Source organism: Siphateles boraxobius, unplaced genomic scaffold (assembly GCF_051911475.1).
Source record: "Siphateles boraxobius isolate OS27281-9 unplaced genomic scaffold, OSU_SipBor_1 57, whole genome shotgun sequence".
In the NCBI taxonomy this organism is placed as follows: Eukaryota; Metazoa; Chordata; class Actinopteri; order Cypriniformes; family Leuciscidae; genus Siphateles; species Siphateles boraxobius.
The window spans coordinates 820,411-839,148 of record NW_027509183.1 but is presented as its reverse complement, the minus strand read 5'-3'; the positions used below and the strand labels follow the sequence as shown (position 1 = coordinate 839,148).

Below are 18,738 nucleotides of genomic sequence, written 5' to 3'. Positions count from 1 at the left end.
CGCATGCGCGCTCTTGCTTGCGCGCTCTAGATTTCGGGAGTTTGAACTAATTCGCGGGCATCAGGGAGCCGCAATCAATATGCGGGAGACTCCCGGGACTTCCGGGATGTCTGTATTTTGTCTCGAGCATCAGGTTGTGCAATCAGTTCGCTCCCAACGTAAGTGATGGATTAAAATAGCGCTACCGCAGAAATAGGTTAAATTAAAACGGTGTTTACAAAGTGAAGCATTAAATACAAAGGCAGTTAATAACAGCAGCAGTAAAATGTTGTTTTTTAGTCACTGTACTCAGTGGTTTTCAGCGAATGCTTGTGCACTAATGCATAATTTCTCCTGTCCTTTACTCAAGCCTGTTAGCTTGCTGGGTAACGTTACCTCCATTCCGTTCTCTTTTTATAGCATTTGTCTACTAAGTTTTAATTGTTTTTCAAACGCGATCTACTGCGGCTCTACATTCACACAATTGTTTTCAGTCTTTCTATATTTATTTAATCAATTTATCCTTATATTATATTATTTTATATATTATATATATAATATATATTATATTCTTTATCCTTATATTCCTTATATATAATTAATTTTAAATAAAAATTAAATGAATTATATATTTTAGATGTTTTTAGTTTGTTTTTAGTTCAGATATTCACATCTGAACAACATGTCTGTGTAAATTTGTTTTAACAAAAATTGTGTTAAAACATAATATGTTGGATATCATTTTTTTAACAATAATCATGTTTGTCAACTTGCCATCAGCAATTATCATTAAAAACAATGCAAATATTGATATTAGTAAAACTCAATGTGTGGCTTTTGCACTTTTTAAAGTACACTTTTACACATAAATACCCTGATTTACGGTTTTATTTAGTTATAATAAAAAAAACTAATTTAATTTCTATCCGATTAATCGATTAATCGAAAAAATAATCGTCCGATTAATCGATTATCAAAATAATCGTTAGTTGCAGCCCTAATGATAAGTGATCGTTATAGATTTAATCAGCGCGATTTACCGCAATGCTTTTTTTCCCCGTAGTTGGTAAGAACAAAAGTGGATGTTACTTACTTACGGTGAAAATTCTTATGTTGGTCATACTTCCAAATAGTATAATGTGTGATTGCGAATGCCAGTATCCACACCGGCGGCGACTGACAGCCGCACAATATCATCAAAACATTGGATTCATCCGCGTTGTGCCGAGCCGAGGCACAACCCACGTAAAGTTGATAACGCCGCGAATAACTGCAATTGCAGATTTCGAACAGAGATGGCGACAAAGAGGAAAAACTACGGACTGCAGCTTTAAATGAAAAACAACTAGAATCTCAATGAAGTCAATTGAGGTATAAATGAGAAACATCTGAGCAATACAATATTGCATGGGATATTCAGCAAGAAAACGCACTGATTTCATTTCAAAAGTTACATTTTGATGAAAGGTTACTAAGACAAACATTTTGCACTTAGCAATAAATCATTTGCATTAAGACCAGGAACATGCAATAAAGTATTTTTGATTTCATGCTGACTTGACTGAATTTGGTTGTGGTCTGGCACTGGTTCTCGTTTATTACTTGTCCTTTTAACATTCTCATTCAAGTCACACACATTCTCCTGTCTCGCAACACACACACACACACACACCTCTCGCAGCACATAAACAGCAGGAGGAAGTCAAATGTCAGCGCGTGGAGACGGTAGACAGACAGAGACGCCGTGAAAATGAGTGAGAGGAAGTTCAGATAAGACTGTAATCTGTCCGGTTCGGTTTAGCATGTCTTGAGTTTGAGGATTGTAGGATGCTGTTGATATTCGAACAGAAACATCAGACAGGGAAAGTTGCTTGATGTTTTGCAGGAAGTTTGTTGCTAAATTGCGTGTTTGGATTCACTCGGTTTCAGACAGACAACAGGAAAGTTAGACGGGAAGCAGGAAGAATGAGGCCATCAGCTGTTCTCTGCAGCAGGACAATAAGTTATATAATAAGTAAGCATTTACCAATTCTATTGCTAGGCGATATATCCACGTAATTTATATTATAATAAATATTTTAAGATCTTGCATTATTTCTCTCTTATATTTAACTATTTTTATTCTTTAATTTTTATTTATTTATATTTATCTTTGACTACATGTTGACTAAGTAAAGATAAAAATAAATCCAGACATGCTTTTCTACACTTTTTTTCCACAAAGTGAGCACAACAAAAGAATTGCAGTTAATCATTTTCATTTATTTGCGCCAATTAGGGTTGGGCGGTATTTCGGTAATATCGTATACAACGGGGTCTTAAAATAGCAACGGTATCAGTTTCAATACCGTCATTATCGGCACTTATATATAATATATAAATATAATTTATTCAATGCCTAAAAATGCTTATGTAGTTGTCATCAAGTGACAGTGTGGAGGAGAAAGAGAGAAGGGAGAGGCGGTAAATACTGACGAGGCAATTTGTAAATGCAATAAAAAAGGTGACCGCGAGAGATGGAAACACCTCTAACCTAATGTCGCATCTCCGAAACAACCACCCACTCACTGCTGCGAGGATGCATTTTGCCCCGAGTTCATTAAATAAGCGCATTAGTTTATATTTGTTAAAATATTATAATGTTATTTTTTTTACGTTGATAATGAAAACTGAACAGCACGAGTAAGATGGGATGCATCGGGAGTCAGACATTGACCACTTAATTAAGTTTCATTTTGTAAAAGGCCTTTCTTTAAAGTGAATTTCGTTTTGTATAAATTGTATCTTAATTTTAATATTTTTTTATCAACCAATTGCCTGGATTTAATAAATAAGAATCAAATATAGCAGACAACATAATCCTGACATGATCGTGCGCTGGCGCGCCGCGGTCACTTGCATTGAAATCTCATCATAAATTAACCGAAACTCAGTTTATGTCTCACAGACATGACAGATATGCCTATATCTAAATAAAGCTTGAAATTTCATTAAACGAAACAATTCAAAACGAAAAGAAATAGGCCACTCGCTGATTATTTAAACCATTATGTGCATTTCTCTCTATGCGCGTTCATACGGAAATGGCGATCATCAAATTAAACAAAACTATTCAAAACGAAAAGAAATAGGCTAGCCTACTCTCTGATTATGTAATCCATGATGTGCATTTCTCTCTATCGTTCACTATGGAGATGGCGATTCGTCAGTTTCTTTAAACGAAACAATTCAAAAGCAAAATAAATATAGGCAGTATACTCTCTGATTAATCCATGATGTGCATTTCTCTCTATAGGCGCGTTCACTACGGAGATATCAATCGTCAATTTCTTTAAACGAAACAATTCAAAACGAAAAGAAATCGGCTAGCCTACTCTCTGATTATGTAATCCATGATGTGCATTTCTCTCTATCGTTCACTATGGAGATGGCGATTCGTCAGTTTCTTTAAACGAAACAATTCAAAAGGAAAAGAAATATAGGCAGCATACTCTCTGATTAATCCATGATGTGCATTTCTCTCTATACGCGCGTTCACTACGGAGATATCAATCGTCAATTTCTTTAAACGAAACAATTCAAAACGAAAAGAAAAAGGCTAGCCTATACCTTCTGATTATGTAATCCATGATTTGCATTTCTCTCTATATATGCGCGTTCACTAGGTGATGGCGATTCGTCAACTTATTCTTTGCAGCACTGACAGAAAAGTTGTATTAATAAAAAAAAAATGGACGCGTGTCACCGGATTTACAAAAGCGCTTGTTGCTTGTTAATTTAATTTAAATTAATTAATAAAATGAATACAATTGTCATAATTAAAATAATTAAATATTATTAAGTGTCCCATTTTTGCTCATTTATAAATAGTATTTATATCTACCACCCCCTCAGCACCTGGGTTAAAAAATTATTTGGCGCCACCATATTATAACGGCCCACATATTAAAAACAGTCGAGTCTAAATAGGGCTACGGCTCATATTACATTTAATGCCGTCAGCCGGGATCAGACACAACGTGCACGGGTTGGCCTTGATTTTTTTTTTTTTTTTTTTTGCCCGATCTGGTATTCAGTTTCTGAACGGTGTAGGCACAAGCCAACAGTTTGGTGACGCTGTCTGAGCCTTATGTCATAATTTTTAATTAGTCACGGTAATACCGTATACCCCGGTAAAATAGGGAGGAGGTTTGACGGTATCAAAATTTGGATACCGCCCAAGCCTAGCGCCAATATAACAATTCATAGCCATAAACAGCATTCTTTACCTCCATATATTGCTACTAAAAAAAACATTTTAATACATGAAAAAATGCCACGCATACACTTCTGAAGATCATTGCGTTTTGAATCAGTTTATTGAAATGACAGTTTGATCTGATTCATGAAAATGTATTGAACTCTTAACACCATTTTGTTGCCTTGAAAACATTTATAAACGCTGGTATGGCGATAAAGACAAACAAATAAACAAACTTAAGACCATTTCGAGAGCCACTAATAAAACATCTTTGTCTTTTTGCTCTTATACTCACGAGTTATATTTTATTGTATAGTTCTGCTGCATTGCTTTTTGTTAAAGTTATTTTCTGTCCACATCAGTATCAAATGAGTTTCAAAAGAACAAGGCAAAGGCTGTTTTCCATGATGTGACGCTTTTAAATAGTGTATGACCTATTTTTAAATGTCTATAACTTTTGTCAAAATACCTACCAGACACATAAATGCAGATTGTTATAGATAGAAATAGTGTAGGAATGTTGGGTGGGCCGCATCATCGCCTGTCCCAGCCTCATAATTAGGAGGGTTTGTCCTGCAGTTAAATTAAAAGCATCACAATCTCATTCCTCATACGCCTGCATGAGCACTGGGACAGTATGGCTTTAGAAGGGTTACTAATTTCATATTTCATTGATATTTATAGCAGATTCCTCTCTGATTTATGTCACCTGCTTGCCTCAGTTTGTATTTACTGTAGTTCATAATTATCATGTTGTTCCAAACCTGAATGACTTTCTGGAACACATAATCGTGTAGTTTAACGAATATCATCTAGGCGTCTCTTTTCAAGCATCCAGAGATAAAAAACAACTTAAAAGTGGTCTGTGCGACTTCAAGAATTTCTTACTATATCCTTCTGAAAGTTTTACTAATCATTTCTGTAGGCGGAAACGTTTGTGAAATTTTTGTTTTAGTGCTTTTAGATGATTAAGGAAAGCAAACATGACTTGTCTCGAACTTTTCAGAGTTGTATGGATGTCTTTCCTAAAATGCGGCACAACGACCTGGGCTGCGTTTCTCAAAAGCATCTTGAGTTAAGTTGATGGTAGAGACTATTGGTGGCAAATGTTCTGCGATCCAGTTTTTCTGGGAAACGCAGCCCTGTAGTTTTAAGGCAGGTCCGCTGTACCGCCCTTCTTGAAATGTTGACCATAAATAACGCAAACCACTGGGTGTATGAGACCGGCCCCACAGCCAGCCTTTTGCCACATGTGCAGTTTCCCTCTCATTTCTGAAACCTGCGTGTTTCAACCAACATGCTTTCAGTTTGTAGGACCTGACAGGCTGTAGTTCTGATTAATCTGTACGATTCAGCCACATGCATTGATGAATAATTCCTCTTTAAATTAAATTATGCATGCTGTGATGTTATAGCTTTAGAATACTTTAGAAAAGTCAAAGATTTTAAGTTCTCTTAACAAACAATAACTGTTGTCAGCAATTTAAATGCTCAAATGCAAAAATTTGTTCAATGCAACTACAGACATCTTGTTCAGAAATGCCATCATTTAATTATACATATTATTTTAAATTACCTTTAATTGTACGTATTATTTTAAATGAGTTAAAGAAATGGTTCACCCCAAAATGTTAATTCTGTGCTTTTTTACAGATCAAGTCATGTCAAGTCACCTTTATTTCTATAGCGCTTTATACAATGCTGATTGTTTCAAAGCAGCTTTACAGAGACAAACAAAAATTCAGCTTTAAAGCATCTCTAAAAAGACAATAGTAAACAGACATTGTTCAGTTGATATCAGTTCGGTGTTGATTCAGTCTGGTTCAATAACTGCGTAAAGTTATTCAATTATGAATTGAGTTCAATTAAGCTATAAAGCAGCTCTGTAGAAAACTGTGATGTCATCAGTTCTCATCCAATAGTGTCCAAACTAAAGAAAGCCAAAAGGCAACAGTTGCAAGAAAACCAAACTCCATCGGTGACAGAAATGGAGAAAAAAGGCTCAGTTCTTCTGTGTCCAGACGAAACAACATGATGATGCAGTACATCCCAAAAACTTAACTTGAAACAGCTACTTTCTTTAATCAGACTCTCTTCGTCTAGTTTAAGCAACAGTATTGTGAATCTAACATTGATTTTTTTATGTGGATTCAAAATAATCCAGAATTCTTAGTTATTTGTGAGCAAATTAATTTCACAGATGCTTGTTTTTAGCTCATCCAACAGATAAGGAGAAAAATAAAAAATAAAATTACAGCAGATTGTGTTTTTTTTGGATCGGTGTTGGCAGATTTGGAAACTGTTGACTGTTAACAGCTGTATCTTCCTGACCGAGACAATACTGGAGCATACGTCATTTCCACGCTCTCTATGTTGCCATCCACCTATTTCTTTTTCAGTTAACGCATAAAAATGCTGCATGGAAACACGGTTAGGGCTGTGAAACGATTAATTGCATCCAAAATAAAAATTTGTGTTTACATATTATATGTTTACATATTATACTGTGTATAATTATTTTGTATACATATATACACACACATGCATGTATATATTTAAGAAATATTTGCTTATATATACTGTATATATATATATATATATATATAATTTGTATTATATAAACGAATGTGTGTGTATTTATATATACATTACAAAATAATTATACACAGTATACGCACATATATTTTGTAAACACAAACTTTTATTTTGGATGCGATTAATCGCCATTAATCATTTCACAGCCCTGAACAAGTTCTGCATAAATTCTAAAAATGCGCATGACAAACTACACTTAATTGAGAGGGATAATATTTTTTTAACTGATATGAATAACTGGACTAACCAGCAGACATCACAGCATCTCAAAAGTGTGTTTCTGAAACGCCTGAGCAAAAGTCTGTCATCAGAATGATTTGGTTTAATTCCTTCTAGAAGCGTCTCACACGATTGTGTTCCCGAACACCAGCATCCGAACGCAAGAACATGACAGCGTTTATAACATTTCGTCTGACGCTCTGAGACGAAACTCATTTATAATGGAGGAAAACAGCCACAATTTTCATTTTTACTACAGATATTTTGTCAATTTCTCAGGAAGTTACAATTCTGTTCTCTTAAACACGGAATGGAAACAATGTTTTATGTAATATTCCAATCATGCACATTAGAGATGCCCCGATCAGCATTTTTGGGGCCGATCACCGATTACCAATCACCAAAATCATGATCTGCCGATTGCCGATCACTGCCGATCACAGAATGGCAGGGGAATGGGAATCTTTTATCTATAATCTAGCAGAGTTTGCACCATTTGTAGATATGTGTTTATTTAATTGTATTTAGAAAATGAGATGTCTTAAGGCTACTGTAGGCCAGCTTTCCCAAATAAGGCAGAGTAACATTAAATTATTCCAAACAAAGAGGGGTCAGGCAGACCAACACACATCAGATCAGCCTAATGGGAGGGGATCAAGTTACACTTAGGCATTTTTGGAAATTGTAGCCTCTTAATACACCCACTACATTTACTAATTGACCCTTCGCTAAGCCCCGCCCTCCCTAGTTACTGTTGCTACGCCTGTCAAGCTTTCGTGTCTGGCACGTCTATAACAGTGTGTATGCACCGGTGTCAGACATTCCCAATGAGATAATTAGTAACTTTTGGCGAACATGTGAAATATCTGAGAGAGCAAGACAAAGGGGACTGCAGCATGCATTCGAGGGATATATCCACGAAATAATATGCAACCGATTAGCGAATAATTTCATTCAAATTGAAGCTAAAGCCTATAGTCCCAGCGCAAGCAGCAACGCCTCATACGCTGACCATTCAAATGGGAAACACACAGCTATTTTCGTGCACAGCAGGGTAAGTGAAATGTGAAAATAATCTAATAATTATATATCAAACAGTTTATCCATACATTTTGTGGAATAACACTAACACCGGGAGAGCCGCGATCAGATTGGGTTAAAGTTACTCAGTCAGGGGTAACGTTAGTAGGCCGTCGATTAACGAAATGCTGAAATATATTTTAAAGTATGTCAGTGAGCCTCCGTCTTGTCTTTAATCGTCTTATTTTACGTTAAAATATATGCATTATGAACAAAGAACAGTCATTATTTCCAACTTCCGAGCAATATGTGTTTTTGTTAATCCTGTAGACATGTAGTTGGGAATGTGGTCTCCCACACTGCTGATCCACGCACATCATTTCTCCTCTTGGCTTTTAGATTTTCGGGAAGGAAAAAAATTCCACTCCCCTGTCCAAACTTTTAGGATACCGGGTATCAGATTAGCACAATCCATACGCACAACGCTTCGGCATGTTTCACTCGCTCGAAAGCTTGCCAGACCTCCCGCGCCTAGTTACGGTTGCTAAGACACGATTGGCCAGTTGCGGTTTTCGGGCGTGGCTTAGCAAAGGGTCAATTGGCAACAAAATGTACAACTTGTTACACCAAAACTGGCTACTGATAAAAGGACAAAACTATGGCAAGTTTTTTTCTGTTATTATTATGAACGTCTGATGTAGTTGAGCAGAATGCTCTTTTATGAAGTTACTTCATTAAAGGACATATTTAATGAGATTATGCCTGAAAAGGTTTGGGATTTTTTATCATATGTTCATTTAAAAATATATATTGTATAAAATGACTCCTTGTTTATATTTGTTTTGTTTTATTGTATGATATTTGTATTTTTATAATTGAATTTTTGCCATGAAAATAGCTTTGAATGCTGAGATGGCATTAAATAAAATAATCTGAATCTGATGTAGTTGAGGAACCAACTACGTCAGATATAAAAAAAAAAAAATACCACCACCACTTTTGAAACATCTCGCGGCACGAATGTACCAATACAAATAAATAAAAACATCTCCAGTTAACTCAGAGCATTCATTTAGTTAATTTGTTAAATAAGAGGCGATCTAGCGCTGAAATGTTTTTTTTTATCAAGTGATCAAAGTGCTCGTTGCCGCAGCGATCAGTGGCGCAGATACCGCGTTCTGTTGTGGCTCGCGCGGTGCACGGTCTTCACTCGGACCCTATCCGTTCCGGTGAAGGAGAACTCATGTTGCCACTGCCAAGCTCCACTCTGCTGTTGTGTGCCCGTGCGCCACGCATGCATGTGGGAAAAAGTCACGCGAGTAATTTACGGCACGTGATCTGCGTTTTTTGATCGGCGCTTTTGGGGTTCGCCGATCAATCTATTTTTAGCCAATATCGGCCGATCATGATCAGCGTCTGATCAATCGCAGCATCCCTAATGCACATAAGTCCGGACTAAAAATGTAGCTTGATGTAATGTATGCATGAAACATGCACATATGTCCTGCTCTCAGATCGGTCTTCTCTCTTGCTTCTTTGCCTGTCCTCATTACAGCATCTACACAGAGAGGACATGTCCGTCTTATCCGATTATCTCTGCTGTTTACCAGCAACATCAGAGAAGTGGCCAACATCACAAAACAACAGGGATAAGAGGCTTCAGATAGGGTTCAGTCCCTTCGGAGCAAGAGATATCCCTTGTTGCAATTAAAATTGAACATTGAACCTCACAAACATGATCTGCTTTGCGTCCTGCACATAAGCATGATGTTTGAAGGCCATAAACCAGCCAAACAAGCAAGAAATGGACTTTTAAGCGGATATTTGCTTGCTCTTGTAATTAGAGACGTGTCTTTTATGCTGTAAGCAGCTGGCCGGTTCAAAGGGTCAGTCGTTGCTCTTTACGACTGGTTCTTGTAGCTCTGAACTGTAAGCGTCTTTGTGTGGCTTGCGTTATGTAATCACCCATTTGGATTTATCGTTCGCGTTTTGGAGGTTTCACTCCCCGATGTCCGATAGATATAAATCCTGATTGCTCAGAACAAGGGCTCTTTGGAAACAGTGACATACAGCCTTGGACTTTCTCTCTGTCCAGTTTTGCGGTTATGCAACTGGGTTTGTAAATCATGCAAGGTCAGCCGCCTGTTCATAGTTGTGCTGTGACCTTTTGACCTCAGCTTGTTAAAAGTCTCATGTGATCTTCATTGACTGACACAGAGAGAGTTCAGAACAGTCAGTTAGTCATGTGTGAGGATGATTGATTTAATTCAATATATTGATTTAATTCAGAGTGAAACGTTTATGGATAACGTTAACCTCAGCGATTGCGCATGGATAGTTTGATGTGTATTGTACACAAAAATAGCAAGCGTTTTTCTGAAATCAAAAGTGTTGTGCAGGGTCATGTCAGTCCGCTGGAAAACTCATGTTAACCAAGCTAAAAAATGACTCTTCCGAGGAAGAGATAGTCACTGTAAGTTTGACTGGTTCATGAAATTTAATCTTTAAAAGATATTTGTTTTGTTTGACTTGCTTAGTGGAAATCAATCAAGATGTGCTCAACAGAACTATATATTCTGTTTTTGTGTTTTACAAATTTAAATTTGATTTACCCACCCCTAAACATCTGAAAATGTTTACATTTTTGTTAGATTGTGTCTTCATTTTTAATTGGGCAGTTCATAAGCAGAATAAGCTGGATTAATAAATTGTATTTTCTAACAATCTGCATTTATGGATCATCTAGTAGATATTTTGATCAGATATTTTTTATATTTATAGCCATAAACCTGACTAAATGGGGACCAAATTTTATGCAAAAATTAAAAGTCTCTAGTCTACATAATATGTGACTTGAAATTGAATTTAACTTTTTTTCCTGCAGGACTTGTGGCTCAAATTCCACATTGCAGAAATGGGTTTAGTTAAAGTACATGAAGAAAAATAGTAGAAAATGTTTAGAATTTCTTATTTTTGTTGTATAATGATTTTTATTTGCAAAAATAAAATATAATAATTTGTTCAGAGAAAATACTTTTTTACAATTTTAATCTCTCCTCAAAAAACCACCCAGAACAGACTATTTTTTTATTTATCATTATTAAATTGTAGGGCTGTCAATCGATTAAAATCACGATTAAGTTAACTCGTGATTAATTGCAACTTATTCGCGCATTTTTATCTGTTCTAAATCCGTATTAAATAATACTTTTTAATTCTCTAATCAACATGGACATGGACAAATATGGATGCGTTATGCAAATGTATGTTCATCATTAGTGAAACCATACACAAAATAGAGCTTGAAAATGTTAATATATAAATTGCGTGAGAATAATTCCTCCATTAGATTGAAAGATCTGAAAAAGCCCATACATTTCCCCGCTCATAGACCCTCCCCTCGAAGAAATCAGGACAGAAGTGACTGAAAGTGGACAGAAGAGACGGATTAAAACACCAGGTGTAAACGTGTATGTGTCTTCCTCGTCTACTCGTGATCCGATCGACCAAACCGCATCTTAACACCAGGTGTAAACAGTGTTTGGATCCTGATGGGATTGATGTGAAGTTTATTAAACTAACTTCCTCTCCAGAATGTGATTTGGCCCTGTGACTGTGTCTGGGTCCGGTCGGATGTGTGAACACAGCTGGTCCTCCTCATCCGATCCGGAGGCGAGAGGGTTCAGGCTGGCAGAGCGAGAAAGATCGCTTTATTTATTGGACACGCCGGCTATCACTTCCTGTTTTGATCGGCTATCGCTTCCTGCCTTCTTGAAAATGAAATTAGATAAATTTGTAATCAGAATCATCACAAAGCTCTTCACAAGCTGGGGATATTTTATTCTTGCACATGTAAATGTGTGTGTCTATTGTCCAGCGGTGAGTGAATTTGTGATTGCTGCATATAGATTTATCTGTTAAATTATTGTTATTTTTTACAATTATTCATTATGATACTCATATATTTTATTATTTAGGCTATATAAAACTTTTTATATTTAATACTAATATTATTATTTAATGTTTTTTTAATCTATTTATTTATTTATTTATAATCATATAAGCACTGTAAATCCAGTCTGTTCTGGTTTGGTTATGTAGTGAGTAGTATTGTCTAATTACATTCCTTCTTACACATAAAAAGCATTAAATAATAATAAAAAAAGTCTGAACTTGATGTAAACCCATGCGCTTAATGTTTTATATTTGTATAGCACTTTAAACAATACATATCGTCTCAAAGCAGCTTTACAGAAAATGCTTGTTTCAGTGTTACAATTTAGCAAGTATTCTGTATCAGATGAGTGTGTCAAAGTAATATCCATAAAGCAGTGATATACAGCTGTAATATATAATGTTATATGCTTAGTTAATGCCAGGTGTTCAGTTACGCAGACGCATCGAACATGATAGGCAGCAATTACAACTTGTGCTCATAATGATTACAATATAAGGATAATAAACAATAAAAGGACATTGATACATTGATTTTAATCCTACTTTTTTCCTTGGTAGTTACTGCTGGATGCTTTATTGTTTTGATTTTGAATTTATTTTTTGATCAAACCCCTTCCCCGAAGTATTAAACAACAGCTTCTCTGCTGCGTGAGCCGAACCCTCCGTACGTTTCACCTCCTCTTATCCTGTCATCGAGCGTCTCTGTGTCCGCCAGGAGATTGCATAGGAAGGTCTGCGCTGACGTCAGGCCGTAGGACTGGAGCGATCCGCTCTGGGATGTTTGTGCAAGCGCTGTCAGGGTCTCACACGGCCCGAGCTACAGGATGGGAGATAAGAATCCGGTTTCAGCGCAGCACATTTCTGCTCGACTGAATCATCTGTAAAAACAGGGGTACACGGACTGTGAAGAGGCTTTCAGGACGGCGGAGCATTCAGTCTGATAATGCACTTCCTCACTGTAGAATAATGCTTTTCAGATCAGATGGAAATGGCCTTTTAACTCTTCCAGATTGTTGGGGGCAACAATTGCTTCTCGAAGGCCACATTTAAACTGGAGGTTTTGATACGCAATTCTGATTTTTGTTAGATTTAAAGTCTGATTTGGTTAATTTTCTTTTGAAATTGCTGTTCAATAGGCTTCTCTATGTTTGTGTAACGTCACAAGTTTAGCAAAACAAGCACACTGAATCAATGAATATTCATAAAACGGCTGTGGTTTTAGCTTTAGGTTGCAATAACCAATTATCAATATCCAGAGAGGTTCAGTGCTGTTGGTAATGTTTAACATATATTTCTCTCTTTTTTTGCTAAGTATGGAATCTGATAACATGGCCTGCGTTCACAATACAAGTGTACTGCTGTATATATACTGTATTATCTGAAATCTTTATTGCTCACTGTCAGAAAAGTTTGGGGTCACTATGATTTTTTTAAAAATAAATAGTTTTATACTTCAAGGATGCATTACATTTATCAAAGTAAAAAAAAAAAAAGCAACTTCTATTTCAAATAACGTTGAACTTTATATTCATCAAAGAATCCTGAAAAAAAATCTATAATGTTTGCACAAAAATATAAAACATATTAGAATGATTTCTGAAGGATCATGTGACTGAAGACTGGAATAATGATGCTGAAAATCGGCTTTGCATCAAGGGAATAAATTGCACTTCACAATATAGCCCATTCAAATAGAAAACAGTTGTTTGTATATAATATGGAAGAATTGACTTATTTTGAGACTTAAAAAGGACTTATTTCTAAAATACTGGAAGAAATAGATTGTGTACTGTAATGTAAACAATCAGTGATTATATGTAAAACTATACTTGCTCCAGAACAGAATGTATACCCTCTGTTCTATTGTTTGCTTCTTTTTTCTTTTCTTTCTCTCTTCTTCCTTGTTGAATCCTTGAAAAATCATCAATAAAAATAGTAAAAAAAAGAAAAAGAAGAAAACAGTTGTTTGAAATTGTAATAATATTTCACATTTTGTACTGTTTTCTTTCGAAAACAAAAAATCTTGCTGACCTCAAACTGTCGAGTATTGGTTTTTTTTGCTTTGCATTTTTAATCCAGACTGGCCATATTTCTGCCATATCTTTATAAGAGTGGTATGCATATTATTAGTATGTTAGTGTGCTATTCAACACACTCAAGAGCTGTTTATGTGAATCTCAGTATTAAAGCAGTCATCAGTGTTGGTTTCTGTTTAAAGCGCATGTTAAGCTGTGGTCTGGATGAGGTGGATGATGTCAGTCGTACAGTGAGTGTACAGTGGGTTTGGGTTAGTGGACTCGAGTAGGTCATTGTGAGCATTGTGTTGGTGCGGCTGAGAGGCCGTGTGCTTTGGGTCAGGGGGAGGATCTGTCTTCTCTCAGGGTTTCCTCTCTTTAATGAAGCCTCTCTCTTTTGTTTTCTATTCTGATCCCCCCCCCAGAGTGTGCAGCACGCTACATCTGAAAAGAAACCACGCACAATCAGGGTTACTGTGTCTTGCATAGATGAATATTCAGTGCTTTTGCTGTGTTACCTGCCCTGAGGCTTCATGATTTAGTGATCTAACACTTTTGTTTTATGATCTATGCTTTAATACAAAAAATACTTTTCATATTTGAATGCACCTTGATGATCACACTTTTATATACACTATTCAAAAGTTTGGGGGTTTTTTTTGTTGAAATTAATACTTTTCAGCAAAGATGCATTAAATTGGTTAAAAGTGACTGTAAAAATATTTATAATGTTACAAAATACTCTATTTCAAATAAATGCTGTTCTTTTGAACTTTCCATTCATCAAAGAATCCTGAAAAATAAAATGTATCAGTTTCTACAAACATATGAACTGTTTTCAACATTGATAATAATCATAAATGTTTCTTGAGCAGCAAATCAGCATATTATAGTGATTTCTGAAGGATCATGTGACACTGAAGACTGAAAATTCAGATTTGATCACAGGAATAAATTACATTTTAACATATATTCACTTAGTTAACAGTTATTTTACTGTATTTTTGATCAAATAAATGCAGCCTTGATAAGCAGAACAGACTTCTATAAAGAACATTAAAAGTCTTATCGACCCCAAACTTCATGATATTTATGATTTCATGCATTGATGATATTTGTAAAAAAAAAATATTTATGATGAAAAAATATACATAAAAAAAGCTTGTGTGTATTCAGAAATATATATATATATATATATATATATATATATATATATATATATATATATAAGGATCAATAAAAAAAATATAAAAAAATACATTGCAAAAATGACAAACATTGTACAAATGTTGTGGCTTTATGTTTAAAATATTTGTATTCTTTTTTTTAATCTTGTCTTTATTTGCCATTGATAATTTACTGATTCAGTAAATGTGTCTTTGTGAATCTTACACCTGGCTGTAATTCTTCTCTCCTGCCAGTCTTCCTGGCGAGCATCTAATGCATATTTATTCCACATGAATCTCGCTCATGGATCTTTTGTACGCTCTAAATTGTCCCGAGTCTCCCAACAATTGGTCCATTCAGGAGCGCTTGATTGGGTTTGCCTTTGGCCGGCGTGGGAGAGAGTCGAGCCGAGGGCGTGAAAGGAGAAAACGCAAGGACGCACAAAGCCTGTTGTGTTGTTGTTTGTGAGACTATTTATTATAAGATTGTTGCTTTGAAGATGTGATGTGCAGCTTTTGGTTGCATTGATGATCAGAATTTAGAGCAGTAATTCGTTAAGAAGTGGTGATTGTGCATGCAAAACTTGTTGCTCAATATGTTGTGGGTGGTTGCTTACTTTCTCTTATAAACTCTTCTCCTTCCTCCTCTGTTCCGTCACTGCTAATGTTGAGACGATGTAATTGTAGTTACTAGAGTGATTGAACAAAGTGCCACGGTCCCAGGAATGCTGTGGAAGAATGTGTTGGGTTAGGAGGGGGAGAATAAACCCCACCGGCTCTGATAACAGAAGAACCGGACAATACTAAACCCTCTGATGACCCTGAACGCGTTTATTGCCTGTTTCAATAGTGCTTCATAAATAATAAGTAGATGTTGTTGTTGCTAGTTTGAGTTGAGAAATACACATTTCAGCATTATCACTAATCTGTGTGTGCATTTTCCTTGAGAACCAAACAAGTTGACTCTGAAACCATTTGTTTATTATATCGCAAACGCAATATAGACCTCAATAATCGCAATATGACATTTTCCCCATATCGTGCAGCCCTAAAAAAAATCTTATAGATTTGCAAAACTTTTGAACACTAGTATGAAAAATAATACTACAAAAAATTTACAAATATTACCTTTTTTTACACACTCACACACACACACGCACACGCACACACACGCACACGCACACGCACACGCACACACACACACACACACACACACACACACACACACACACACACACACACACACACACACACACACACACACGTAAAGTTTCTTCAGCACAAACACGTTTTAAAAATGCTTTTAAGTATGTTTGAGGTATTAAATGCCAAAGGCTCTCTGAGACACAAACACTGGGTTATGGTTTGGGTTAGTCTATTTAATTTGCTTTAAAGTTTGTGGTGTGCCTGATTAGACAAACGTATGTGAGTGTAAGCAAACATGTATGCAGTTTGTTTTAGTCCCAGACCATGAAACATGAACATTAGTTACACACTAATGCCACTCCTTAGTGCGGTATGAAGTGTGTGTGTGTGTGTGTGTGTGTGTGTGTGTGTGTGTGTGTGTGTGTGTGTGTGTGTGTGTGTGTGTGTGTGTGTGTGTGTGTGTGTGTGTGTGTGTGTGTGTGTGTGTGTGTGTGTGTGTGTGTGTGTGAGTGTGAAGAAGGATTAGGAACAGATGCTGGCGTTGGCGGTAAGCCACATTGAACGTTTCGTAGAGGGAGATGTCTGCTCTGGTTCTGTCCTGAAACTCAGATGTGTGATTATTATATTCACCGAATCCATGATGACATACAGTTTTAATATCATTCAGCAGGTTTATTTTGTCCAGCTGCTAGCAAATCCACTCAAACTTGGATTTAGATGGCATTGTTTCTAGTGTGAACACGTTGCTATGCAGTTGCTGGGCATTTGCATACTGTTAACATTAATGTAACATTTCTAATTCAAAGCCATCTGATAGCCTGCCTTTGCGGTTTTCTGAATCATATTTTTAGACATATATTTGCATAGCAGATGGTCAGAAGCTCATGAATATTCGGTACTGTTTGTTCATGGTTCTCTTTACATTCTCAACAAAGACAATCATGAGTTTGTGTGTATATTGTTGGGTATGTTGGGTTCGAGTCCACCTTATTCAAGTCTGAGAGTCTTTAACCAATCCAGTAAAACAAGCAACATGTCACCTAACGTTACATTTACCTCAGAAAAGACATTTATTAGACCATAAACTCGTTAAAAAGCTAGCTAAAAAATTTACTTAATAAATAAATGCATATGTTATTGATGCCTTCATTATTTTATGTATATGTATTTAATGGATAATGTAAAACAAGTTTTTATTACAGCCACCGTTTAAATGTTTATATTTCAACAACGAATTGGAGTAGAATCATATTTACTTAAATAGTTGATTTAAAAACTGCGTTATGTACATTGTAAATGTCTACATGTAACTCGGCTTTTATTTGAATGTTAATTATTAAATCAATTTGATAAATGTGTTATTAAGTAAACGGTTTAATTTTTTGGCTAAATGAAAACTAAAATAGTTTCAGTAAAGAATTATTTCGATGAATGAAACTGGCAGCGTTGTGTCAATCATTGACCACATGTAATATAATATCATGTGAATATCCTTCACATTATAGCTAAACAATTCAGAAAGGCTTGCCGCTTTTATATCGAAACTATTCCCTTCGGTGTAGTTTAGGACTGTGAGGTTTGATTGATCCCAATTCCTTGCCTTTGAAGCTCTGGATCGTTTTCAGTTGCGAGCGGCCTCGAACCCTTTACCACAAGACCAGCCATTACAAACAGACCCACAGCTTGAAACATTAGCAGAGAGTCGATGTCACAACCAACATCAACATATCATCACCGTTCGGTCTGGATCCGACTTGAGTGTGTGTCTGAAATAACAGTCCTGAATCTTTGTTCTCTCGCCCACAGGGAAGAAGTCCACGAGAACGCCGTTCGGTGGAGGAAGAGGTTCTCCTTTGTATGCAAAATGAGCGCCAACCCCAATACGGGCGTTCTGGACCCCTGTGTGTGTCGCGTCTCTGTGAGGAAGGTAGGATGAATTGGTCAAGGATCGGTCTCGTTAAATCTGAGGTCTTAACTCCCGCATGACTTTTGGCCGGAAAGCATGCAGAGTTTGAGTTGGAACTAAAATTAAAGGCGATCACATGTTGTCAGCTTGAAGTGTTGCTTATGAAGAGTGTGTTTGGGTGAGGTTGTGTTTAGGTATGTCGGGATAAACATCGATGGCGTTCAGTGCGTCTGACTGTCCCGTCACTGAACTTCACACTCTTCCTGTTTTCATTACAGGAACTCAAAGGAGGAAAAGCATATTCAAAGGTGAGTGAGTGAAAGCATCCACATCTTTCCTTTCTCTACATTTATATATAGAACTAAGACTGTGCGATTTAACATTCAAAGGTTCACAAAAACAATTTGTTCTTGAAGAATGAATAGTACTTTTGTGAAATCTCTTTAAAATGACGTTCACTCACATGAGATAAAGACTTTGCTGTGGGTACACTAC

The 18,738-nt window shown here is 36.2% G+C and overlaps 1 protein-coding gene across 4 annotated transcripts in view; it reads left to right on the top strand.

The window, feature by feature from the left end:
* Positions 1-18,738, top strand: part of eeig1a (estrogen-induced osteoclastogenesis regulator 1a) — a 33,889-nt gene that overhangs the window by 4,075 nt on the left and 11,076 nt on the right. For all 4 annotated transcript variants that reach the window (XR_013195697.1, XR_013195698.1, XM_077206890.1 and 1 more), the window contains exons 3-4: positions 18,144-18,264; positions 18,522-18,551. Coding sequence is in view for 2 of the 4 variants with exons in the window: in XM_077206890.1 (XP_077063005.1) it covers positions 18,144-18,264; positions 18,522-18,551 (151 nt within the window). In the remaining 2 variants the exon portion in view is untranslated. The remainder of the gene's footprint in view (positions 1-18,143; positions 18,265-18,521; positions 18,552-18,738) is intronic.